We start from the raw sequence: 26771 nt of genomic DNA, 5'->3' as shown, positions 1-26771 counted from the left end.
CTTCGACTTTAGGTCATGTCCCTTTAATGAATGAGCTGCCCTTGGTGTTTACAAGCGCTGGTGTAGTCAGCTGGCACATGTCCGCCCATATACAGGGATCCTGGGTGGAGTAATCGTGCTGGTGTTTACTATGCCACCCAATTATGGCTGCAGTCCCTGCCCAGCGCAGCCCATGATGTCACCAGTAGTGGCTGAGACTTGATAATAAAGTCAAAAGAAGGTCGAGCGAGTGAGGAAAGAGGTGAACGGTGTCCTTCTGTGATCGGGAGCTACTGCCAGACATGGGAGGGGGTGTAATAGTCTGCAGGGGTCTGCTTGCTCCTCTGTGCCTGTTTATCCTATAGTAAAGCATGCACAGCTTTATTTAGGTGAAGGCGCAACGCTCTGCAGAAAATAATGCAATGTTAAACTTGCTGTATAGTCTTCACCCCCTCACTTTTTACTGTTCTTTTATTACATTAGTAATAGCTCATTTTGGATTTCTCACTGTGTGAACGTGGTTTTCGCGTGTTTTGCGCCTTTTGGACCCCATTTAAGGCTGGATTTAAGGAATTTTGGTGTATTTAAGGGGTTTAGTACCATGTAATAGTTTGATCGGTGAAATGATGCGTATGTGTGTTGGTTTGGCTTTTATCACTAGGGCTAAATCTGTATTTGGTGAACTTTTTCAGCAAATGTGTGGTAAAATCAGCAAGTGTTACATGAAAAGGGATTAGGCTACAGATTCACCAGGACTTTACACTGTGTGGGAGATTTATCTAAATTGGTTTAAGGGAAAAATGGCTTACTTGCGTCTAACAACCAATCAGATTCTGTCTTTCATTTTCCAAAAGGAGCTCTGAAAAATGAAAGGATCAATCTGATTGGTTGCTATGGGCAACTAAGCCAGTTTTGGTAAATCTCCCTCATTGTGAACCAAAACCAAAGCGTACTCAGAGATAAGGTATAATGTGTGTGTTTGACCCGCACCTGGTTTTGGTTCACAATAACTGACCAAATAACTGAAGTGTGAACTGAGCCTTAGTTGCCCATAGCAACCAATCAGATTCCACCTTTCATTTTTCAAAAGAGTTGTGAAAAATGAAAGATGGAATCTGATTGGTCGCTATGGGCAATTAAGCCAGCTTTCCTTTACACCAGTTTTGATAAATCTTCCCCTGTTCATTTTAAAGAGGAACTCTCCCCTGTCCTGACATGTCTGTTTTAGTAACTACTTGCACCCCCTCCCCCCCCCCCCTCTAATAGCAATTCCATGATATGTCATGCCTTTATTATTCCTGCTGGAAGTTATGAATCAATTGCTAGCAGTTTACATATGAGGTCCAGCTGGGTGTTACCAGTTGGCGGTGTGTCCTTCCACAATCTGAGATTATCCAATCGGTGATGCCAGTGTAAGTGAGTTTTCCATCTGGATGCGATGCGTGTAGAGAACGCATAGCGTCCGGACTAAATCCTGACCGGTTAATTTTCACGCAACCCTGGCTCCATAGAAGTGAATAGGATCCGGATGCAATGCTTTTTTCACTGATGATTGCTGAGAGATGAAGATTGTGAAATACGCATGCACTCCGGATACAATCCAGACAGAAAAAACACACACTGAATGCAATAGCGGAAAAAAACTGATTGAACTTGTGTGCAAAACCATCACTTTTTCCTGAACAGATCCTGACATACACACTGTATTGTTCGTGTGAAAGAAGCGCAACCACCAACTGGTAACACCCATTTGGACCTTCATTGTAAACTGCTAGCAATTAATTAATAACTACTAGCAAAAATAATAAAGGGCTGGCACATCACAGAGTCATAAGAACAGATGCTCCAAAACAGTTGTTACATGGGGGATGCAAGTAACGATTACCACAGACCTGTCTGGAGAGGTGACAGGTGCCTATTAAATGGTGAAATCTGAGCTGAAATCCGAGAGATTTCACAATTTGAAAAGTTGCAGAATGCTTGTATTTTTATGCATATTACATTTTATTTTCATTACATGCGAATGGGCTTCTGAAAACCTGATGTATTGCGCTGGCGATTTGCTCATTATTCAGGTGATCACTGCCACATGTACACAGGAAAATTTATGCAAACCAGTGTTTATATGAGCAGTTGTTACTGGTAAGTGGCCCAGTCGTCGACCTGTGTGGATAAAGCTTAAAGGGGTTGTCCAGAATTTTGTTACTGATGACCTATGCTCAGGATAGGACATCAATATCAGACTAGCAGGGATTTGACATCCCGCACCCCCACAGATCAGCTGTTCAGGAGTGGCACCAGAACTAAACAGCTCTGCCTGTTCTCTAGTGGACGGAGCTTGTAAATGCAGCACTGCTCCCATTCACTTCAATGGGAGCAGTACTGCAGTTACCAGCTGAGGATAGGACATCAATATCAGACTAGCAGGGATTTGACATCCCGCACCCCCACAGATCAGCTGTTCAGGAGTGGCGCCAGAAGTACACTGCTCTCCCTGTTCTCTAGTGGACGGATCTCGTAAATGCAGCACTGCTCCCATTCACTTCAATGGGAGCAGTCCTGCAGTTACCAGCTGAGGATAGGTCATCAATATCAAAATCCTGGACCCCTTTAATTGTTAGAATACTACTACTAGGATGTGGGGGGGGGGTGTTTAAAAAGGGCATTATGATGTCAAATCCGCCTTAGCATCCTGGACCTGTCACCTGATTCTCCACAGAAACCAAATTATTGACGCTGTCTCCAATTTCATTGACCAGGATATTGCAGTATAGAAGGTCTCCTATTCGGGCAGGATGGTCGGTCACGTGATGCAGGAAGGGCTGAAATTACTTGAAATTGACTTGGTAAGTGTGAGGCACAGTGTTTTTTGCTTGTCATGTGTCATAAAGAGATTTTAGACCTCAATTTTTGGGTTCTTTGTAGAAACCCAGTAGAATCCCTCTGATGGTCCCAGAAATAGTCCGAAATTAAAAGGGGTTCTCCAGCTTTTTAGCAAATAACTGTTCTCATTCCCTACCAGACCTGAAGAGTTTTTTGTTTCCGTTCTGTTTTTCCGTATGCCATATACAGTATACATTAATTACATAGAAGAAATTGGGCTGGGCATAACATTTTCAATAGATGGCTCAGCAAAAACGGAACGGATACGGAAGACATACGGATGCATTTCCGTATGTGTTATGTTTTTTTGCGGACCCATTGACTTGAATGGAGTCAAGCACCGTGATTTGCGGACAAGAATAGGACATGTTCTATCTTTTCACGGTACGGAAATACTGAAACGGAATGCACACGAGACACTTCAGTTTTTTTTTTCTGAACCATTGAAATGAATGGTTCAGTATATGTACCGTATACTGAACGCAAAATACTGTCGTGTGCATGAGCCCTTATTCTGGCTTCTTCTATCCACCACTCCGCATGCTGGTGCCCACTTGTAAACTTCCAGTTCGGATGGGAGTCATGTGTGCCACTGCAGCCCATAAATGGCTCCAGCAGTGACATGTCGCCCAAGCGCCATGTGACTGTCACGATAGGTAGGTAAGCAGGGAAATAACCAAACACCGGAAAACAAACGACTAGGCCCAAAAGCTAGAGAGAAAAGGGTCACCTCCTAGCGATCCCTAAAAGCTTTCCCTAAACTGCTGTGCCCATGTGTATACCCTTATGGTGTATATGCACATGCCCTCATGCCTAAACCTAAACACCCTGGGCAAACCCTAAGCAGCAGGGAAAAGGGAAGAGGCAACCTACTTCTTCAAACCAGGAGGAAGCAAGCGTCTCCCTAGAGGCTTAGATAAAACACACAAAGGGAAATAACGAAGAGGACTTATCTTGAGCAGAGCTGGAGCAGACAATCCACCACACATCAAGAGCTCCCAGGAAAGAACTATAACCCGCACAGGCCACTGGGGGGGGGGGGAAGAAGGGATAAATAGCCTCACTAACAATGAAACCCAGTACACCTGAGGGAAGGTGGATCCAGCTCAAACCCAAATCAAAACAAACAGAGAAGTCACACATGTGCAGCCAGTCTGACAGACCTCTGCACATTCACAGGGCAAGGCGTGACAGTGACAGGAGGACTTGTTCTGCCCTGCATTACACAGACCATACATTGACTTGGTGGACATTGTGTACCACTTGATTTCTCCAGTGGTGGCACTGCAGAGAAATTGAACGCTTATTGCTAGGAATTCCCCTAAAAGTTACAGCTGCTCATCTGCCTCAAAGAGGGCCTGTCACCTCTCCGGACATGTCTGTTTTAGTAACTACTTGCATTCCCTATGTAATAATAATTCTAGAGTAACTGTTCTTGTCTCTATGTTGTGCCATTCCTCTAGTATTCCTACTAGAAATTTATAAATGAATCGATGGCAATCTGCAATGAATCTGGGTCTTACCAATTAGAGGTGTGTCCTTGCATGATCTGACCCTGGCAGCTCAGACTGGATAGTGTCAGACTGTGCAGGATCACTCACTCAACTGGACCTTCTTTGAAAACAGCTAGCAATTCCTTCATAACTTCCAGCAGGAATAATAAAGGGTAATCGAAGTAGTTACTAAAACGCACATGTCAGGAAGGTAACAGGTCCTCTTTAATTTCAGGTGGTGCCTTGTGTGGAACTTTCTATTGCACTCTCCTTTCCTTCTGGATAACCATACAGTGCCCAAATATTATAGCTTCTGTTGAGCGAATCGAAGCATCCAATGTGGAATTCTATCAGATCACAAAAAAATAATATTTGCAATGAATCCGAATTTCCTTTCGCTTCGTGATAACGAATAGGTTTTTTCATAAAACGGCGGCTACATGTGTTAACAAAGTGAAAATTAAGAAGCCCGGGAATGCAAGATCACTCATAATGCCGTGCAGACAGCCAATCGGCAGCTAGCAAGCCCTTGTGATGTCACAGCCCTTTAAAATCCTCATCCCACGCGGTCTCCGCCATTTGACTCTGAGCTCAGCAAAGGGAGAGAGAGACGTGACAAGCGCCAGGGACGGTGTTGCTAAAAGCTTTTAATTGTGGAATATTGGATAGGGAGAGTGCAGGGACAGTGTAGGGAGATCGTAGGGACAGTTTTTACACACTCAAGGGAGAGCATAGGGAGACTGCAGGGACTGTAATATAAAACTGAAGGGATCCATAGGAGACAGTTTGCATCAATCCTTTTGTAGGGCACAGAGCTAACTAATTGTACAGTGTCCTCCTTGTTTATTATATAAGTAATTCAATTAGGCCTTGATTCTGAACTTGGATCTGTCTATTTCTACTGTTCTTGGGGTGCCCATCTGCCTGTCACAGTAACTGTTTCACTACTAGCTATGAATGTTGCTGCAATGCACAGTGATGTACACCGAGATACACTTCCCCTGCAGGCCAGGATTTAGCTGATTTAACACGCAAATTTCTTGAAAAAATTCGGAAAAGCGTCCAAATTGAATTTTTGAAAACTTCGCTCATCTCTATAACCGTACAGTGTAAAAATAACACTGCCTCACCCTAAATCTGATTCTCCAGGAAGCGGTGACCTCTCAGTTCTTTGTGATAAGGTTATTAGTGATTAAGATTGACCAACAGAAATGTTTCCCTAAAAAGTGGAATTTCTATGACATTTCTCCATCCATCTTGTCAGTGATCCACCTCCTTGGTCCCTAATATCTGTAAAACACAACCACTATAAATGTCAGCACTCCTAGTGTAGACCGTGCAGAGTCAGCACCATTCTTACGCGTCATCTTCATATGTAACCAGGAATTTATTCCCCTCAGGATTTCACAGTGACAAATTACACCGTGGGGGCAGGACTACTCGCGGGTGGCGTATGCTTATTGTGGCTCATCCAGTGGTTATCACAAAGTCAACAATCAGGTGAGTCCTATCATTTGTATCCCCCCCCAGGGGCGTAGGTTGAGGAGTTGCAGAGGTAGCAGTCACACCCCCTGGTATCTGATGGGGCCCAAAGGTCCCTCTTCCCAATAAGATGTCACTAGATTTTGCTTTGAGGCTCAGGAGTTTCAAGTCACGCCTCTGCCCCTGCCCCTGAGGAACATGAGTTCATTCTTGTATTACCATTACTAAGTTCTTCAAATAGTTTTTACCCATCAACCATACAGACAGAATGGCATAGATATACTATTGCAAATGCAGTTTAAGACAGAATTTTGGTGCAGAGGCCATGCACCACAAGTACTAAATGCTGCAGACACTTTTTTTTATTGCCCCATTCGACAATAGGATGGAAAGTGGACTGGGAGCTGATCTGCAGTAACATGGCACACCCTCTACACTTTTAACGGAGCTGTGCTTATGGCTCTGTTTAACCCTTTCCCAACGTGTGACGTCATAATACGTCATATGTCGGGTCTTTAAAGATGGTGCTTGCTCTGGGGGCCCGCCTGCTCTGCCATAGCTGCTGGGTGCCCGCTGTTTCACACATGTCACCATGGCATATGAAGGGAGAAAATGCTGAATCCGTGCTCTTTCTTGTAGCAGCCTCCCTTTGCTGAGATCGGGGAAGCTGTTGCACTGTAATAATAGCCCAGAGCCTGCATGAGGCTCTGATGCTGATTGCTGGTATATCCTAATACAGGCCTGCAGGTGGTAGCACTGCATTGGGACATACTGAAATCTTCTGTAATGAATAATACAGGCCATCTCTTTTTGTGGTGTGAAAACCTCTCTGATTCAGTGGGGCATATTTATCGAGCTCGTCTGTTTTGAGGTGTAAAATTAGACAGGCGGATTTGCTTCATCTGTCTTTCTTTTGCATAGTATTTATAAAAAGTCGTACAGCACTTCATGAATTAGACTAGGCGTATTGCTATTAGTCTGGCCTCTGGTGGATCTTTTTTAGTCTGACAGGTTCATATTCACTAAGACTGGTCTAATTAGTATGCACATTAAAATGTTGCACAAGTGAGCTGAGAATAGGCGCATGTCTCCATGAAAGTGCGACTTTTAAGGAAAACTTTTGCGCAATTCGTCACTCAAAGCCAACAAAGAAAAGTACTCTAGCCATGGAGTGGAGTAGAAATTAGACTGTTTTGTGACTAAATCAGGCACAAAATAAGGCACACCTACATAAATAGATTAGAAAATAGGCACAAAAGTTAGAAAACTTCTGAATTAGTCTATAAAATAAAAAATAGGCAAACGAGGCGCAAATGCCTCCAATACAGGCGCATTTTCAATAAAAAGGAATAATGATGCCCCAGTGAGTTTCATAAAAAAACTTAAGGGCAACCACAACCAGTAAATAGAACTTACTGCACGTCACAGGCTTTTCCACTAGAGGGAGCTATAGTATTGAAATTACAATGATCACCGCCATTGTAAGCTGCTTCTAATTTCCCAGACCTCATATACAGTAAATGGTTTTCTTTAGATAATTTAGGTCTACATCATACCTACAGTATTAGTTATTTGAGGATTTGAGGTCCATAAAATATTCAACACAACTTTCACAATCATGATGTATGTATTATGTCATTCTCGACAGACCCTCCATTACCTGAAACTCCGAGGCGGCCAATACAGAAGATTCCTCACAGGGTAACATTAAATGCATTTTCTTTATTGTACAATTTTCACTCAGATGTGTCACAGATATGACATTACAGCTCATTCAAGTGAGTGGGACTGAGCTGCAATACTAGACTCAGCCTGTGGACATGAGTGGCGCTGTTCCTGGAAATCTGGTAACCAATGAAGGTGGCACGGCGCTCATTGCAGTTCTTCAGCTCTTTCATTCAGCTGATTGGTAGGCTTACTGCAAGTTCCCCCCCCCCCCCCCCCCCCCCAACGATCTGATACTGGTGGCCCATCTTAAGGAGAGTTAACAAAATTAAAGAGGACCTGTCACTTTTCTAACATGTCTGTTTCAGTAACTACACGCATTCCCCATGTAATACCAATTCTGGAGCATCTATTCTTACTGTATGCTCAGTATTGTGCCACTCCTTTATTATTCCTGCTAGAAGTTATGGATGAGTTATTAGCAGTTTGCAATGAAGGTACAGTTGGGTGTTACCAGTTAAAGGGGGGGGGGGGGGGGAGGTGACACTATCCAATCAATCCTGCCAGTGTCAGACTGTGTAGAGACACAACCCCAACTGGTACAACCCAGCTGGACCCTCATTGCAGACTGCTAGCAATTCATCCATAACTTCTAGTAGGAATAATAGAGAAATTGCACAACAGAGTCATATGAATAAATATTCCAGAATTGTTATGATTTTGAATTCAAGAAGTTACTAAAGCAGACATGTCAGGAGAGGTGACAGGTCCTTTTTAAAGAGGACCTGTCACCTTCCTTATCTGATATGCCTGTTTTAACAGCTAATAAATTTATCTTTTTAGCAGAGTAAGAAGAGGAAGAAGGTGCTGAGCATGAAACAAAGGTGAAGAAAGGTAGAAATGGTCTGGTCCACATATATGAATGACTTGATCGTCTACAGCAACCTTTATTGCAGGATTCGCCAGGGGAAAAGAGAACCCTCCCAACATCACCAAGAGTCCATGCCTAGTCCTCTCCTCAGCCGCCCTTCTGAATCCGAGACACCAGCTTTGCCCCCTGAAGTGATTTACATGCTGAAAAGTGTCCGGTGAGATGCACAGTCCCCATAATATTGTGGTGCAGGGTCCACGGGTTCCTCCTCAGTGTGCTGTGTAGACCTTATCTCGAGGGACAGGACTGTGGGAAGTTAATACTTGACCTCTGTAACCATCTCGTCTTCCTCCTGCTTCCCTTGTCTTGTATAGCGTGCTGGGACATTTTGAGCGACCTCTCTTCCTGTCATTGTGTCAACACGTGGTGTCGGAGTATTATGAGCCCGGAGATTTGGTCTTCTGCCCTGGACAGCCTGACTCCAGTATTTACATAGTCCTGGAAGGCAGACTGGAGCTCTCGCTTACTGATCCAGTAAGACTTATTCTTGGCATGGCGGCAACCATTCCATATGTTGGGTGAATTATTCTGTAAGGTTTCAGGAAGGTTCAGTCAACATTACAGATAAGTTCTACTTAGGCTTTCCTTCACCCCCTCCCTTCTGCCACCCGGGGCACATGACTCATTTGCGCCCTTTCCTTTACTCCCTCCCTCCTGCCACCCAGGACACGTGACTCCAGTATGCCCATTCCTTCACCCCTTTCCTTCCTGCCACCTGGGGCACATGACTCCGGTGTACCCTTTCCTTCACCTCCTGCCACCTGGGGCACATGACTACGGTATGCCCTTTAATTTACCCCTTCTCTAATGTCACCTGGTGCACATGACTCCAGTATGCCCTTTCTTTCACCCCCTTCCTCCTGCCACCCAGGGCACATGACTCCTGTATGCCCTTTCTTTCACCTCCTGCCACCCAAGTCACATGTATCCTTTAAATGCTTTTCTTCACCCCCTCCAACTTAGCACCCGTGGTACATGACTCCTGTATGTCCTTTCCTTCATCTCCTGCCAGCTGGGGTACATGACTCCTGTGTCCTTTCCTTCATCCCCTCTCTCCTGCCACATGTGGCACATGTATTCTGTATACCCTTTCCTTCACCCCCTGCCACCTGGGGCACATGACTCCTGTATGCCATTTCCTTCACCACCTCCCTCCAGGCATCCAGGGCACATGCACCTACCTCCTAGAATCAGCTAGAATTGTATTCTGTTATAATGGCCATATAGGTTGATCCAAGTGGCTGACCGCCTAATATGTATGGGGTTTTCCAACTTTATAATAATGGCAGATGTCGTTGGAAAGAAGGATTGGACTATTGGATTTTAACATGCTTAATCCTTTTGCTCCTGTGGGAGTTAAAGAGGCATGTCAGCTTTTACAAATTGATAACTAAACCTCTGGATAGGTCATCAATGTCCGATCGGTGGGAGACACCGGGCACTCCCACCGCAGAGAACTATCAGTGGATGGGGACAAAAGCTGAAGGCTCTATCCACTGTGTTGTGGCCGTGCTGACGTACTGCAGTACTGAAGTCAATGGTAGATATATATATAAGCTGCAGTACCCAGGCGTAACCACTACGAAGTGGACGGACCCTTCTGCTTCCGGCTTCTTGCACGGTTTAGATTTCATTGCAAGTGCTTCAGGAAAGAATTGATGGGTGGAGGTGCAGGGTGTCTTATATTGATGACCTGTCTGGAGGTCAGCTTAATTCTACAACCACGTGAACAAGCAATACTCCATCAAGTCCAGGGTTTTGACCGTAGGACGTCACAGTCCTCTCATCTACTAATCTCATATGCTCATTATACCCAATACATTTCCTGACATCATCAAAAAAAATCTTTATCTTCTTCAAAGGACGGTACCAGACATTACATGAAGTCCATAGTTCCTGGTGACAACGTCCACAGTCTTCTGAGTATTCTGGATGTTCTCACGGTAAGCTGATGTTATGAGCAGGGGCGAACGTACCATATGTGCACCTTCTAATTGTAGGACAACTAGGTTGTATCCAGTGGTCCAAGTTTGAGCTTGGTTGCCAACATAGAACACCCACTATTGTTTAAATTTTCCCAAAATTCAAAGGAAAGGTTTCTTTGGCTCTGCCAATATATCTACCAAACACGCCCTCTGAAAAGGAATCTGTCAGAAGTTTGACCATACTAAACTGTTGACAGAACTAAGTAGGGATTATCAGGGGGAGAAAAACAGAACTGGATCGCACATCCACAATGCTATGCTTTGATCTGACTCGCTTCTCAGCGCTATATTAAAGTGTACAGCCCCCCATACTGCATGCTGTACAAGAGGCATTAGTGTACATTTTGATCAAAAGGCATAAGCCCACTCACCACGTCAAGGTCGCCTCTTTGAGTGGGACCTACTCTGACAAAAAGGCGCAGCGACAATGCGGTGACAAAGCGGCACTGCCCTAGTAGGCGGCGGGACCCAGGAATCAAACAGCACCTCTGCTGTCTGATAATGCCACCCATCTTTCTTCTTTACTACTGGTATCACATTGACCTGTAGCTCCTTATAGCAATGGACATCTTGTGTTAGACAACTGTTCACATGGTGCAGTACTGCGTGGTGGCCTTTGTTTTTGTGGCGCTGTGCTGGTGGGTTGGTCGGACCCAGTGCCATGGGTGGCATTGTCGGACAGCAGAGGTGCTGTTTGACTCCTGGGTCCCGCCGCCTACTAGGGCAGTGCCGCTTTGTCACCGCATTGTCGCTGCGCCATTTTGTCAGACTAGGTCCCACTTGGCGTGGTGAGTGGGCTTATGCCTTTTGATCAAAATGTACACTAATGCCTCTTGTACAGCATGCAGTATGGGGGGCGGTACACTTTAATATAGCGCTGAGAAGCGAGTCAGATCAAAGCATAGCATTGTGGATGTGCGATCCAGTTCTGTTTTTCTCCCCCTGACCAGAACTAAGTAGGGGCTGGGGGAGAATATTACAAACATACCTTTTTTTGTGGAGCTTTGTATTATCATGAGTGGTGTGGATATGAAGTTTTATTCTGCCATGCTATTCTCCTGCCAGGGTTCAGGGCAGGGTTTCACTGTGAAATGTTCATTGCTCTCTGCACTAAATTACCTCACTGCCTCTCTCCTCTCCTCTGGGTAAAAGCGATACTGGTCTCCTGGTTGGAGGCTACAGCAAAGGGTGGATGATAATAGGGCCGTTTGGATCTGCAGCCCTGGGCTCTATGTCAATGAGGGGCTCATTATGGCCCCAAGCGCCATTATATATTCATATTTTCATTTCTCACTAAGCGCAGCTCTAGTGCTGCTCTAACAGTAGGCAAAGCCCCAAGTGGAAGGAGTAAGGGAGAGAAGAGTGAGGAAGGACTCGCTTAACTGCAACACCTTCTGTCTGCCAGTCCCCACTATAGTGGGGCAGCACGCGGTTGCACCCAGCAGGGATGGATCCAGCAGGTTGTTCCCAAAAATGTCTCAACTATTAAAATATGAAAATAGTTGTCCTGCACAGTGTACGCCGTAAGGTAAAAAAATTAAAACACACGATTTGCCATTTTTGGTCACCTTATCCCCTTCTGAAAAAAACCCTGTACATTTGGTATCGCCGTATTCGGATTGAGCCGCAGAATAAGGACCTCATGTCCTTTTTTAGCGCACAGTGAACGCTGTAATATCAAAAACCCCAAAACTTTGGCAGAATTGTGGGTTTTTTCAATTGAATCCCACAAAGATTTTTTTTTTCTTGTTTTCCAATACAGGACCTGGTAAATCAAATGGTGCCATTAAAAAGTACAACTTATCCCACAAAAAAATAAGACCTCATATGGCAAAATGAACAGAAAATTAGAAACGTTATGGCTATTGGAACTTGAGTTGGGAAAAAATGAAAGTGCAATCCTGAGCCAATTTAGATTGAATGAACATGTGTCCCAGTAATGGGACCCTCAGGAAAACCGAAAAATGCAAAGAAGTTGTCCAAAATTTTCGGAATTGGTTTTATGTATCTGAAATAGAAAAAAATAATACATTTTGTGATATACTGACTTGATATTTGGGTGACTGTGACAGTACCGTAACATCCTTAATGACAACACATTAGTGTGGTGGGGGCTTGAGGAAACTGGTAGCAGGTACTGGGGCAGAATTTCATAGATGTTGGATTAGACTTTAGAGGTGCATTTTTGTACTATATAACATTAAGGCAGTGCTCATTTTTAGTGTTTTTGGCACAGTTAACATTACAAAAGGTCATAAACCCAAACTTTCTCTTTTTTGAATATATAATTGGTATTGGATAATTTTTTAGTAGCAGATCTTATTTTTATTTTCCAATACTAGGTGTATTTCATAAAAAAATAAAAATAAAAAATAAAAAAATGTTTCCTCATATAGGGTCATCAGAGGCCTTACCGCACAGTGACGGCAAAGGCCATAGAGAAAAGCACTGTACTGCGTCTTCCTGTTGAGGCATTTTGTGCTGTCTTCAAGGAGTATCCCCAAAGCCTCACCCGAACTGTTCAGGTTGGTACATGCATTTTCTAGGTCTTATTTTTACATATGGTTCTATCTATCTATCTATCTATCTATCTATCTATCTATCTATCTATCTATCTATCTATCTATCTATCTATCTATCTATCTATCCATCCATCTATAAACTATTATGACTCTTTTTGTTAGTGCAGTACGCAGCCCTGCAGGGTGAGTGAATGTGAGGTCACAGGGGTAGTTAACAAACCGAGGGTTGCTCTTGGTACTCACAGTTTTTATATACCCTGGGCAGGCGTACAGCAGTGATGGAGAGGCTGGCACATGGATCCTCTGGGGCACTCTCTGTGTATAGGGACCAGGCCAGGTGGTAGGTGAGGTGCCCTGGGTGTTGTAGGTTTAGTGTGCCTGTGGAAAGATCCCTTATAGTTCGTGACGCCAGTGCCGGTAACGGTGGCACACCGATTTATTGTAGGAAGAATTGAGGTACACACAGTTGCAGTGAACCAGAACTTCTTTTTACTGAACAGTTCAACTATGTACAGTCTTCAGTTAGTTCCATATGTATAATGTTGAATACAGGCAGGCTTCATACAATTGGCAGGCAAAGTCTTTGCAAGATACTCAGAGGGTATAACACTTACAGATCAGGCTGTACTTTCCTCAGATCCTGTCTGGCTTTCACCAAGGCCCGTATGCCCTATTGCTGGCTTTATCCTTGGGTAGGGAAAACGTCCTCCGGTATATATCCTCTTGCTGTAAATATCCTTCTGCCCTTCAGCTTTCTATTTGGTTGGATAAAAGTGGCTCTGCACTGTACTTGGTAAGGTGCTATATATCCTCAGGAGGCAACTTCTTCCCCTGGATTAACTTCTGAGCTTCTCTTGCTCAGGGACCTCAGGCAGGCTAGCCTGAGCTACTTAGCCTCCTGGATTAGACTGAACTAACTCCTTCCTGTCTGGGCCTAACTATATATACTAAGGGGTTCCCTAGCTCCCTCTACAGCTTGGGAGGAGAAATTACAACCCTAACATGCTTGGTACACAGGAATTAACATGACATTATACATCACATTGCAATATAAAATACCATAGCAATTTCCCACAGGAGGTGGGGCAACATGACCCTTAGTAGTGCCCACCCTTACGTAGTGGGACACTACATTAGGGCATGCTGGGAGTTGGAGACCACTGCTCTAAATCTTGGCTCTTCAAATAATAACCTATGGTTTGCATGTGTGTAACCATATTCACGTAATGTCTTCAGATGAATAAATCTTGTAGTTACAAGAAGATTAATCTATAGTTGGTATGACGTCAATGATCCCCTATTTTGTGGTCCAATAATAATCAGAAAGATGCAACAATTATAATTTTGGGGAAATGTTCTTTGTTTGAGCATCCAAAATGTGGACATGAGAGTACAGAATAATGCATGATGATTGGTTTCAACCATGGACACTTTTAGTTTTTTACGAGTTGAGAATTTTTTGGGCTGAGAATGTTCATTCATGGTGACACGTAATCACAACTGTATTGCATAAATTATGAGCACACAGTAAGAGATCCCTCTGAGTTGCCTTAATTTTGTGTTGGACAAAATTCATTTTCATGATGGTGGTCTACAGAACATTTGTAAAACCTTTTCTCATCAAAGGGCCATATTGTCAAACTCAACCACTGCAGCACTTCCATGAGCTACAAAAAAGAATAGAATTTACAGTTAAGACATTTATGGCATCTCAACAGTATATGCAATAACTATCTGGTAATTGGGGTCTATTTTTGGACCCTTTTCTTTGTATTGTAGTTTATTGGAGAAGTGGAAGATCTTGAGCTTTTCACACCTCCAATAATCTTAAATAGAGGGAGTTTTTCAGGATTTTACAATTGATGGCCTATCCTGAGGATAGGCCCTCAATATCTGATCAACAGGGGACTGATATCCTACACCCCTGCTTTTGGTATTGATCCTGCACCAGAAGTCAGCACCAGAATTACACGACTCCACTTCTGCTCCCTTTCACATCAATGGAACCATCGATGCAGTAACCAGCTCCATCCACTATACAATAGATGAAGCTTTGGAGTTTCTGCACCAACTTCAGGTGGTGGAGCTACTCTTAAACAGCTGATCGCTGGAGGTGTCAGACTCCTGATGATCAGATATTGATTGACTATTCTGAAGAAAAGCCATCAATAGTAAAATCCTGGACAAACCCTGTTATACACTGCCCCCTGAGGCCTACACTAGGCATTACACACTAACAGTGTTGCTTGGATCTTTTGACAGCTATGTGTTCTTTAGATGCCAGATGCCATGCAAATTGACATTGCAGGCCTCTGGTTGTGTGCTCTTGATCTGTAACATTTGAGCTGAAAATGCCTTACTATATTTCAGTATCCCAGTTACCCCTTTTTTTCCTCTCAACAGATCATTGCCCTTCGTCTGCAAAGAGTCACATTCCTTGCCCTGCATCATTATCTGGGACTTACTATTGAGCTCTTCCAGCATGTGAGCACCATCGACTTAGTTACAGAGCTGATAAAATAAAAATAAATTACACAGGTCCATCAAGTCCTACCTATAATCTCACTGTGTTGATCCAGCAGAAGACAAAAAACCCTCTGAGGTGGAAACCAATTGCTCATATTAAAGAAAAAAAAAATCTTCCTGTCTCCAAATATGGCAATTAGAATAAATCCCTGGATTATGTCCCTTCTCCAGAAATCTAGTACATATATCTTGTCATAATGTTTCTCTCAAAGATATCTGTTCCCCTCTTGAACTTGTCCAATGAATCAACCATCACAACCTCTTCTAGCTAGGTGTCCCAAAGTCTAATTGCTCTTACAGTAAATAGTCCCATCTATGTTGATGATGAGACCTTCTTTGCTCTGTAGAGAATGCATTCTTGTCATGGCTACAGGCGTAAGTATAAAAAGATTATTGGAAGGATCTCTGAACTGTCAATCTATATATTTGTATATTGTAATTAGATCTCCCTAAGCCATGTGTTTTTTCCCCAAAGTGCCCTCGTCTACGCTAGTTGAGCTATATACTTCTTAAACACAGGTGCCCAAAATTGTGTACAATATTCCATGTGTGGTTTGACTAATGATTTGTTTAATAGGCAGAACTGTGTTCTTTTTATGAGCATCAGTGCCTCCTTCATACATCCCATAATTTGCCTTGGCAGCAGCTGCCTGGCATTGGTTGCTAAAGTTAAGTTTACTGTCCACTGATATTTCCAAATGTTTTAGTGGCACATTTATCCAATGTTTTACTATTTAATACATAATTGTAGAACTTGCTTCTTCTGCCCATAGCTATAACACTTATCCCCAATAAATTTAATTTGCCATCTCTTAACCCAAGCCTCCAGCTTTCCCAAATCCCTCAGTCTGGATTTTAACAAGTGTGGTGGTTAGAAAATGTAACCAGGGGTTTGTGTCTCTATGAACAGGACCTGCAAGCCGAGTCAGGCACTACTCGGGCAGCACGACCTCGTCTTGCTAGAAGTATGACTCATTTTGAAGGTAAGATTAAGATACCTTCACATTTTGGGAATAATTATGGGTGATTTCTCAAGATACCTTATAGATGTTGACCCCCAGCTGTTCTTAAAAAAAAACATATATCTCCAAAGACCGTTTGTTGAAATTACTTTCCAATGTGGCGTTAGAGAACTATTTCTTCATGCATCATAATATCCACTTTTTTAATTTAAGTAGATTTAGAAAGTGCTGCAGTGGCATCATCAACTCACCAGAGACCTCCAATGCTGGGTAGTTGCAAATCTTCTTCGAGAAGACCAGGTGTGAATGGTACTACAGTTACTTGTGACCACTTATCTTTTGTTATTTCAACAGTGAAACCTCTCCAGAAGACCACTACTTTGAGTAGACCACTTCTGATGTTATGCGGGTTGGCCACTCTGTGAGGTCTTTTATAGTCTTGGATAACCCCTTTAAGTTATCATTATATGCTTTAATATTAGGGAAGGTTCATAAGTTGTTGTCACAACAACCCCACCGTGGTGTTTTTGAGATTCATGAGATTTTATACACTATTAGTAAGGGCATCTTCTAGCTGACCTTGGCTGCAGTGGTGACTACTGAAACCAAGTAAATTGAGACCACTAGGGAGGACTAGAGTGGCGACACTGGAAGAGCGACTTTTGTGCTGAAACATTGTTGTTATGTTCTGCTCGACAATAAAACATTAAATCTGCTGGTACTTTGGAGCCTTCTTGCGTATTGGACTTCTATGTTGGATCTAGGTGGAATCCAACTCCATGTAAACAGGCCTCATCCTTACCTGGTCCAGATGTTGCCTGTTTGGATATACCATCTGCTCTGTTTCATAGTAATTTAGTTAGTATGCCATGATCTTTATCATTTTTAGGGTCCATTCACACGTCCGTTTTTTCTTTCCTGATCTGTTCCGTTTTTTGCGGAACAGATCTGGACCAGATCTGGACCCATTCGTTTCCCTTGTTCCGTTCCGCATGTCCGTTTAAATATAAAACTTGTCCTATTCTTTTCCGCAAAATTCAGATCCTGGTACAATACAAAGTCAATGGATCCGCAAAAAACGGAAGACATTCGGATGTCATTACGTATGTCATCCGTTTTATGCGGATTCCGTTCCTGGAAATTACATTTACATTTTTTATTTTTTCAAAGAAATCCAAACAACTTTATTTGCTTATTGAAATTTATACATGTTTCCGTTTTTTGCGGATCCGCAAAAAACGGATGACATACGGAAACATTTTCAGGAACAACGGATCAGCAAAAAACGGACCGAAAATCGGGATATAGAAAAATACTGACGTGTGAATGTAGCCTTATTGTGTCTTCACAATGGTAGCAAAAGAGTTCTGTAGGGTTTTTCTAACGTTAGTATGATTACTTACAGGTTTTTGGCGGTCTCTGGACTGTGAACTGGAACAAAGTCATATCCTACAGACATCTACATCTGATGTGGTAAAATCTTGCTTTTGAGAACAGAGACCTAGTGGTTGGAGATGATTTTGGTGGGTTCCCTTTCCCTCAGGAGCCCACGTTCCCTGTCTAATAAAAGAGCTGTGTAAAGCTTTAGTGGATGGGTTTTATAGGTCTATAATATCATCATAAAGGATTGTGTGTGATCCAAGAGCAGCCATATGGGGGTAGGGGCAAGGTTTAGCTTTTACACTCCTGAGCTTCAAGGTAAATATTACTGTCTGGGACTCCTGTGGATTAATGTCAGTAAGGCTACTTTCACATTAGCGGCAGCCTTCTCCGGCAGGCTGTTCCGGCGGGTGAACATGTCGTAGTTTTATTCCGGCTCCTCTCGGCATGTTTGCTGTGCTGGCGCCGGACCTCCGGCCCGCCCCCATTATAGTCAATGGGGCTGGAGCGGACTTCCGGCGGCATGCGTGCACTAGCGGCTGCACGGATCCGGCAGGCTGTTCACCCGCCAGAACAGCCTGCCGGAGAAGGCTGCCGCTAATGTGAAAGAAGCCTAAACCTATCCTGTCCTTTATAACAAGCATGTAAATTTTTCTCACACTGATTTTATGGGAATTTTGGGGGATTCTATGGATGAATACTTTTTACTTACCAAAGTCTATGGATTTTGTTGGAGGATCGAGACTGGGAGTCTGAGGAGAAGACAAAAAGACTATTAGAGAATGGAAAGAGACAGCTGGCCACACTGATGGACATTGAGGTGACATTTGTTCATATCATTATATTTTTTTCCATTTCCATATACACAGTTGGCCTTAGGTTGGGTGGTGCCCTGTGCGACACCATAAGGTGTATACAGTTTAAAAAGAACCATACTGAACAGTGCCTAATTATACCAAACAGTATGGTATCTAAATATAATTTCCATATATTGGCCAAATACTGCTACATACACTCCAACAGTAATATACTAAGTAGCAGTGCCACTCGATAACCGTCATACAGTGCTCAAATAATACCAGCACACAGTGACCAAATAGAAGTTCTGTACATAAATGTATCTAATAGAAGCACTATCCAAATAATACTGCTATACAATTAATATTAAGATTCATGGTGGTCACAAGCCTCACGTGCCAGGCATTCTGAGACACTCTGTTCAGCACAAGTGACTGATGCCTCCTATGGGGACTGCACAGGTCGCACACCCATAAGGCCGGCTTTGTCTATATATTGCTCATTTTTACCCCGATAACCTGTTTTGCAGGATCCTTCTTTACTGGAAAATAAGGTATCTGTACATCATGTAAAAGCTGAGACCATTATTGCACAGAAAGGAGAGCAGGTGGGTTTTGGAGTAAGAAGTCTATGTCTATCTGATTTACTATCATGGATGATATCCTATTCATATCTCCCACATCCAATTTCTATCTTGCCTATATCTATCTGACAATCTTTAAAGAGGCCACATCAGCAAGATCAACCCTATTAACCAGGCACAATGCCTGGTAGGATTGATTCTGTTGAGTAAAAATATACATTTCTTATGTAAATCAGTTGAGCAGTTCTTGTATAGTTAAAGTTTAATTATTATGTAAATTAGATGTTCACAGAGGGGTATGTCTGTGTTGTTTGATGCAACTTAGCTCCAGCCCTGTCTCAATTGCTTCTCCACCTTCCCCTTAACTGACAGGTCCAGGTATCTCACCTGACCCTGTAATCACACACCTGTATCTCCAATGGGCACCTCCACCCAGGGCCCTTTAAGAGGAAAAAGTACTTGTTTTCGTGACGCCAGTTGCAGTGGCGCAACAAGGGCACAGGGCCCCTTTTTAGTGATGTAGTAGATGGTACCCAGGTGTTGGAATGCCAGAGTGGTGTAGGGTGGCCTAAATGTCCCTTAATGTTGGTGCACGTGTCACGGTGCTCCTACCTGGATACTCTGGACCCTAGGCGTTGGCTCCGAAGCAATGAAAGGGCGGTTGTTGATGAAGGGGATGATTAAATAAATTGAGTCCAGACCTTGTGATGAAGTTCAATAATAGCTTTACTTGAATAAACGTTTCTCAAACAGTTTCAGGCTTTGTCTTGGTTCCCAGCAGGCTTTAGCATTAACTCTTACAGGCGAACAAACTCAACTCTGCTACATCTGGTGCTCTCTGGCTCTGCTGTGTTGACAGGCTGACTGAAAAACTTTGCTTTAGCGGTCTGCTGCAACTTCTCTATGTAGTTTGACTCTAGCTTAATCTAGGGAATTTTCCTTCTGGCTTCAGAGGCTCCAAGCTGTGGCCTCCACATCTAGCAGAGCTGAAGGTGCTCTGGCTGGCTTTGGCAAGGCACGTCCAGCAGGGACGTGCACCTGCTGCACACCCTTCCTTGGCAGGGGGTAAAACTGCAACTGACTTCAACTAACTAGTCCCCTCTCCTCCTTAGAGGGAGAGTTAGAATGGAAAGAAGGCTCCATTCTCTATAAATGTAGCTCTGCAATGCTTTCTGCCACATTCTGGTGAACCAGGTAACCAGGTACATTACATGAACATTAACAGTTACATAGGAATAACAATGTACATTGTGTAGGACCTGCAATAAATGCATAAGATGACACTGTGTTAGCCCATAGGAGACAGTAGCGGGGTGCGGAGTGGTAATGGCACTCTGGGTCATTACACATCTTGCACTAACTCGTGTGCAGTCGTAAGCTAAAGCAGATGTACTGCGCATGCGCTCCATTTGCATTATAATAAAACCTTGACTGCACATGAACAGTGCACCTGAATTACATCATCAATGTATGCTTTTAATCAGCAGGGTCAACCCTGTCAGACACTGTTTCTGTCAGTTCCTCTTTAATGTTTTCCATATCTCAAAGTCTTCTCTTTCCTCCTCTCAGGATGTTGGGCTCCACTACGTCCTGTCAGGCCGCCTCCATGTTTATCAAGGGGTCACAGGCCGAGAGGACTCTTGTATCTTTGAGACAGCACCTGGTGAGATGATTGGACAGCTGACTGTTCTTACTGGAGAACCTTTGATCTTCACGATTAGAGCCGTCCAAGACACCTCCTTTCTATGCTTGAGTCGCACTCACTTTTACGAGTAAGTTTCTTGCCCATCTTGTCTGCTGTTTGCATATCTTGTATTGCTCATGATCATTTACCGTATCTGTAAGGAAAGTCTTACTCTCTTGATCACCATTTGTATACATAATCGAGGAACTTTTTGGTTCAGTGGAAGTGCTCCTGGTTTCTTAGTGAACAAGCGGAAACCAATATTCATGATTTCTGTATATTTTCTGTTACACAGAGATGTCCACAATTGGGGCACGACCTACATAAAGTGTTGTATGAGCATAACATCCATGCAGAGCATTCTCCAAAAACTTGGGTCAAGGATTAAATTGAAATAAGGGCTCATGCACACGAACATAGGTGCACATTTATTGAGACCGGCATTTTAGACGCTGGTTTAAATGAAGCTCTGCGCTGGTTGTGTTTCTGCTGGAGTTTTGAAGAGGCGCCGGCCTCTACATAACTTCAGCGGATCCACCGTCGCTTCTAAATGTAAGGCAGATTCCTAGCTGTCTTACATTTAGGCCTCATGCACACGACCGTTGTTTTATTCCGTGTCCGTTGTGCCATTTTTCATGATTTTCTGCGGACCCATTGATTTTCAATGGGTCTGTTGAAAACTCGGCTAATGCACCGTTTGCCACCCGCGTCCGTGATCCGTGGTTCCAGTCCGTCAAAAAAATATAACCTGTCCTATTATTTACGCGGAAAACGGTTCGCGGACCCATTCAAGTCAATGGGACCGCTAAAAAACACGGAGGCACACACGATTCATCCGCGTCCGCGTCCATTTTATTCCTATCATTTGCATGGCAAACCTGTCTTTAGACTTTTTTTTTACATTCCTTTATGTCTGGTGGTCCTCCAAAAATAAAGGAAGACACACGGAAACAAAAACGGATCACGGAACAACGGAACCCCATTTTGCGGAATGGAACGCAACAACGGTCGTGTGCATGAGGCCTTAGACTATTTTCTATGTCAAAAACATGCGTAGAAAATTGTAAATTAGACGTGCCTGCCGGCCCATCCCATTCGCCGCACCTGCCACTTTTTTTTTAGACCTGGCGCGAGCGGGGAAAAGTCACAGATTGCAGCACAAAGGACCTTGGCCCCGAAATCTGTCCCAGAAATATGCCTGATATAGGCTATTTCTGTTTAAATAAATGACCCTTGTATTTTTTTGTCTGCATCCAATCCGCATTTTTTGTGGTTTAAATATGGACTAATTCACTTCAGTGGGGCCACAAAAGATACGGACAGCACACAATGTGTCCGTTCCACTGCACCCACAAAGAACAAGGATAGGACTGTTCTATGATGGGCCGGGCGTTCCGTTCTGCAAAATGCGGAATGCACATGGCCGGTATCCGCAAAGGTTTTGTGTGCATGAGCCCTTAGAAAGTGTGCACTCTCCCTATTCTGACTAAATCAATGGAAAAAGACTTGCAGGGCCTTCCTGCTTGTTTGGGGCTGTTGACTTCTTGTTTTTGCTTCATGACAAGCGTATATGTTTGAATACAGTTGAAACGTATCAAAATGTATCGCTTGATGTACCTTTACGCTATATTTGGGCATACGTAGTCCAAAAGTGCATACAAAAGTCTATGGGGGAGATTTATCAAAACTGGTGTAAAGTAGAACTGGTTTATTTGCCCATAGCAGCCAATCAGATTCCACCTTTCATTTTTCACAGCTCCTTTGGGAAATGAAAGGCGGAATCTGATTGGTTGCTATGGGCAACTAAGCCAGCTCTACTTTACACCAGTTTTGATAAATTCCCCTGCTTTGTTCGTCCTTATTTACATCTCTATGGGAAAGATTTATCGAACTGGTGTAAAGTAGAACTGGCTTAGTTGTCCATAGCAACCAATCAGATTCCACCTTTCATTTTCCAAAGATGGAATCTGATTCCTTTGCATCAGATTTGATAAATCTCTCCCTATATAGTTTGGCAAGGGCAGAAACCTATGTGACATGGATGGAAACGTAAAGTATTACAGTTCCATAAAGTTTTCATTAAAAGTGGACATAAAAGTAATGAAAAATGGGCACATTTTTCAGAAATTCCCTACGTTTTATACGTTCAGCATGCACGCCAGGTTTTAAAGAGTGCTCTTTATAGTGGAGATCCCCCTCCCATATTGTTCCACTTCCATAATAAGGTTCTAACAAGATTCTTATGGTTTTATAACTATTAAAGGGAGAGGATAGTAATTTCACCTCATGAATACAATGTGTGCTTTACGGCCACCTCCACCTCTGTCTGTCTATGTTCCAGGATACTTCGTTCTCATCCCCATGTTCTTCTCTCTGTGGCACATTCTGTTGCTCGACGTGTCTCTCCATTTGTGAGACAGGTGGATTTCGCCATTGATTGGATAGGGGTGGAGGCCGGTAAACAGCTTTACAGGTAAGTGTACTGACAGATATCAATTCAGAGCCATACCTAGGTAAAGATTTAGGCCTCTTTCACACAGGCGTCCCAGATTTTCTCCGGATGCGTCACGTGTGCATTGCGGGAAACCCGTAAAGTGCGCACGCAATTTCAGTCAGTTTTGACTGCGATTGCGTTGCGTTGTGCACGCGCGTGATAAAAAACTGAATGTGGTACCCAGACCTGAACCCTGACTTCTTCAATGAAGTTCAGGCTTGGGATCGGTGTTCTGTAGATTTTATTATTTTCCCTTATAACATGGTTATAAGGGAAAATAATAGCTTTCTTTAGTACAGAATGCTTAGTAAAATGTCGATTACTCACCTCATCCAGTTGATCGCACAGCCGGCATAGTCTTCTTTCTTCTTTCAGGACCTGCAAAAGGACCTTTGATGACGTAATCAGCAGGACCTGTGCTGACGTCACCGCGCTCAAAGGTCCTTTTGCAGGTCTGGAAAGAAGACGAAAGAAGACGATGTCGGCTGTGTGATCAAGTGGATGAGGTGAGTTCATTTATATTTTTTTAACCCTTCAAGCAACATTTTAGTAAGCATTCTGTATTAAGAATGCTATTATTTTCCTTTATAACCATGTTATAAGGGAAAATGATACAGCAAATTGACTTTTATCAATTTACTAACATCATCTCCTAGCAACCATGCGTGAAAATCGCATTGCATCCGCACTTGCTTGCGAATGCTATGCGATTTTCACGCAGCCCCATTCATTTCTATGGGGCGTGCGTTGCATGAAAAACGCAGAATATAGAACATGCTGCGATTTTCACGCAACGCACAAGTGATGCGTGAAAATCACTGCTCATCTGCACAGCCCCATTGAAGTGAATAGGTCCAGATTCAGGGCCGATGCAATGCGTTCACCTCACGCATTGCACCCGCGCGGAATTCTCACCCGTGTGAAAGGGGCCTTAGTGTAGCTCCCCCACTCTACTAAGGCTTGGTTGAGATATTTGCCAAGAACTCACATATGAACCAAGACTACCAGTGTTTACTATACTCTGCATCGTTGGATAGTGCCGCATACCGCCGAATCCCCATTGACTATGATGGCATCCAACTGAGACCTGGCATAAATGCCGTCTTTTGGCCAGACTAATACCACTACATGCAGTATTTTTTGTCTGGCCAAATGCTGACATTTATGCCGTAAACCAGACAGATCTACCTTAGATCCCATTATAGTCAATAGGGATCCGGCGATATGCGGCAGTATCCAGCGATGCCAAATACAGTAAACTCCGGTACACCAAGGTTCTTGCGGCATATGTGAACATAGCTATAGTGTTCCTACTTATAGAGACTAGACTACAGATAGAAGATTGGCTAACAGTAACACATATCAAAATCCCCACAATCTATGTTCAAACCATTTTACTCTACGGTATAAAAGAGTATTTTAGGAAAGTGTAGGACCTCTAAAAGACAAAGATGTTTAGTGTCAGATTCCACCGCCTACCTGTCCTGTTATCCAAGATGCCTTGACTCTACATAAGGTATAACATGGTCTTAGTTTCTATCCTTAGTTTCTGTCCTTTCTATCTCATGTCCTTTCTATCTTCCACAGTAAAGGAGATCCTTCAGATTGTACCTATATTGCATTGAATGGTCGTCTTCGTTCAGTGATCCAGCACAAGGGTGGCAAGAAATGTGTGGTGGGGGAGTATGGACGAGGGGACCTGATTGGTATGGTAAGACTGGGAGTCTCTTTTTTTTTTTATTGGATTTTTCAAGTTACAGAGGTCAAAGTAAACAAATACATTTCAACACAAACCAGAAAAAACATAAGTCTTCAATGGAGAAGAAATACTGATCCTCAAGCCCACTATAAATTATCTATAAAATATTTGCAGTACCTCAAAAAAGGGCCTCAGGATTAGTAATGTAGAATTGTCCATTATTCCCACTCACTCAACAATCTCACACCTACACCACGCCAGTGCATTAAGAATCTATAACAGCAGACATTTGTGCTTGAACCCAAAGATTCCAGATTTGAAAAAAAAAAAAGATCTGGGACCTCTCTAGTAGCATAGGTCAGGTTGTATAGCAGGAGATTTAAATGTATCAATTTTACCCACTGAGTGACAAGATGGGGTCTTAGGGGTTTCCAGCTCAGGAGAATACATTTCTTAGCATAGAACATTAAAAGACAATGAAGTTCTTTCCCATATTTAGTAGGGATTCAATCGGAAATCATACCCAACAAACTAATCTTGGGAGAGACGCTCCAGGAAGCCCCAGTTTTATGTTCAGAAAGCTGCCAGTTCTGTTGTATAGAAGGGCATAGCCGCACCATATAAAACAAAGAGCTTCTTGGTTCATTGTACCTTGTAAGTGGGATCTGGGAGTCTGTGGATCCGGAAAAATCTGACCGGTGTTAAATAGACCCTGTGAAGCCACTTAGTCTGTATAATCTGATCTCTTGCACTAATTACTGTAGACCTCCAACTAGACTATAGTTCTTTCAGTTGCGAATTCTCCAATTTTGGCATATCCATTTTCCACTTAGTGAAATACTTTAACAGATGAGATTTCTGCACAGCCAGAATCGCACTGTATAAAGAGGAGACCGGCTTTAAAAGTTTAACCCTCCTCGCTATGGTCTTCACTAGACCGCATTCAAAGGTCAGTCTCTCTACCAAACTGGTCCACACATGCACATCGCAACTGAAAATATCTATATAAGCTAGAACTTAGTAGATTAAATTCTTGCCACAGTTCCCCCTCATATAATTGAGAAGGATATTTTACCCTGTGCCATGGCCAAACCTCAAAATCAGGCAAATGGGTTGCACCAAAGCTGCAAGTAGGGAGACCAAGTCTCCCCCTTGAGCATGACGATCTACGAAAGTAGTCCATCTCACCACTGTCACAGCCATATTAGCTATAATAACGCGACGGGTAGACCCCCTTCGATATACAAAGTTTGACAGTGCCTCACAAGAGCCCAATAAAGCCTCCTCCAGCACCACGGCTGGGTTGTTAGTCTCCCCTTAGCCACCAAGATACAAATGCTAACTGTATAGCAGCATGTATACTGCAAATATCTTGCCAGTATATACATACAGTTGCAAGTAAAAGTATGTGAACCCTTTGGAATGATATGGATTTCTGCACAAATTGGTCATAAAATGTGATCTGATCTTCATCGAAGTCACAACAAAAGACAATCACAGTCTGCTTAAACTAATAACACACAAAGAATTAAATGTTACCATGTTTTTATTGAACACACCATGTAAACATTCACCGTCCAGGTGGAAAAAGTATGTGAACCCTTGGATTTAATAACTGGTTGAACCTCCTTTGGCAGCAATAACTTCAACCAAACGTTTCCTGTAGTTGCAGATCAGACATGCACAACGGTCAGGAGTAATTCTT

The 26771-nt window shown here is 43.1% G+C and overlaps 1 protein-coding gene across 9 annotated transcripts in view; it reads left to right on the top strand.

Annotated features, from left to right (window-relative positions):
- Positions 1-215: 215 nt before the first annotated feature.
- LOC120986241 (patatin-like phospholipase domain-containing protein 6) overlaps positions 216-26771 on the top strand; it is a 68056-nt gene continuing 41500 nt past the window's right edge. For 4 of the 9 annotated variants that reach the window (XR_005775660.1, XM_040414710.1, XM_040414703.1 and 1 more), the window contains exons 1-18: positions 216-241; positions 2739-2825; positions 5756-5855; positions 7486-7538; positions 8346-8386; positions 8459-8590; positions 8748-8907; positions 10296-10376; positions 12815-12943; positions 15344-15424; positions 16377-16449; positions 16642-16737; positions 17834-17901; positions 18545-18628; positions 19136-19213; positions 20759-20961; positions 23215-23346; positions 24955-25078. Coding sequence is in view for 8 of the 9 variants with exons in the window: in XM_040414710.1 (XP_040270644.1) it covers positions 2775-2825; positions 5756-5855; positions 7486-7538; positions 8346-8386; positions 8459-8590; positions 8748-8907; positions 10296-10376; positions 12815-12943; positions 15344-15424; positions 16377-16449; positions 16642-16737; positions 17834-17901; positions 18545-18628; positions 19136-19213; positions 20759-20961; positions 23215-23346; positions 24955-25078 (1686 nt within the window). In the remaining variant the exon portion in view is untranslated. Of the gene's footprint in view, positions 369-2738; positions 2826-5755; positions 5856-7485; positions 7539-8345; positions 8387-8458; positions 8591-8747; positions 8908-10295; positions 10377-12814; positions 12944-15343; positions 15425-16376; positions 16450-16641; positions 16738-17833; positions 17902-18544; positions 18629-19135; positions 19214-20758; positions 20962-23214; positions 23347-24954; positions 25079-26771 lie in introns of all 9 variants that reach the window. The other 5 variants (XM_040414706.1, XM_040414708.1, XM_040414709.1 and 2 more) reach the window with 5 other exon arrangements.

Source organism: Bufo bufo, chromosome 1 (assembly GCF_905171765.1).
Source record: "Bufo bufo chromosome 1, aBufBuf1.1, whole genome shotgun sequence".
NCBI classification, from domain to species: domain Eukaryota; kingdom Metazoa; phylum Chordata; class Amphibia; order Anura; family Bufonidae; genus Bufo; species Bufo bufo.
Note: the sequence above shows the minus strand (reverse complement) of the source record. Positions and strands in the feature narration are given on the sequence as shown.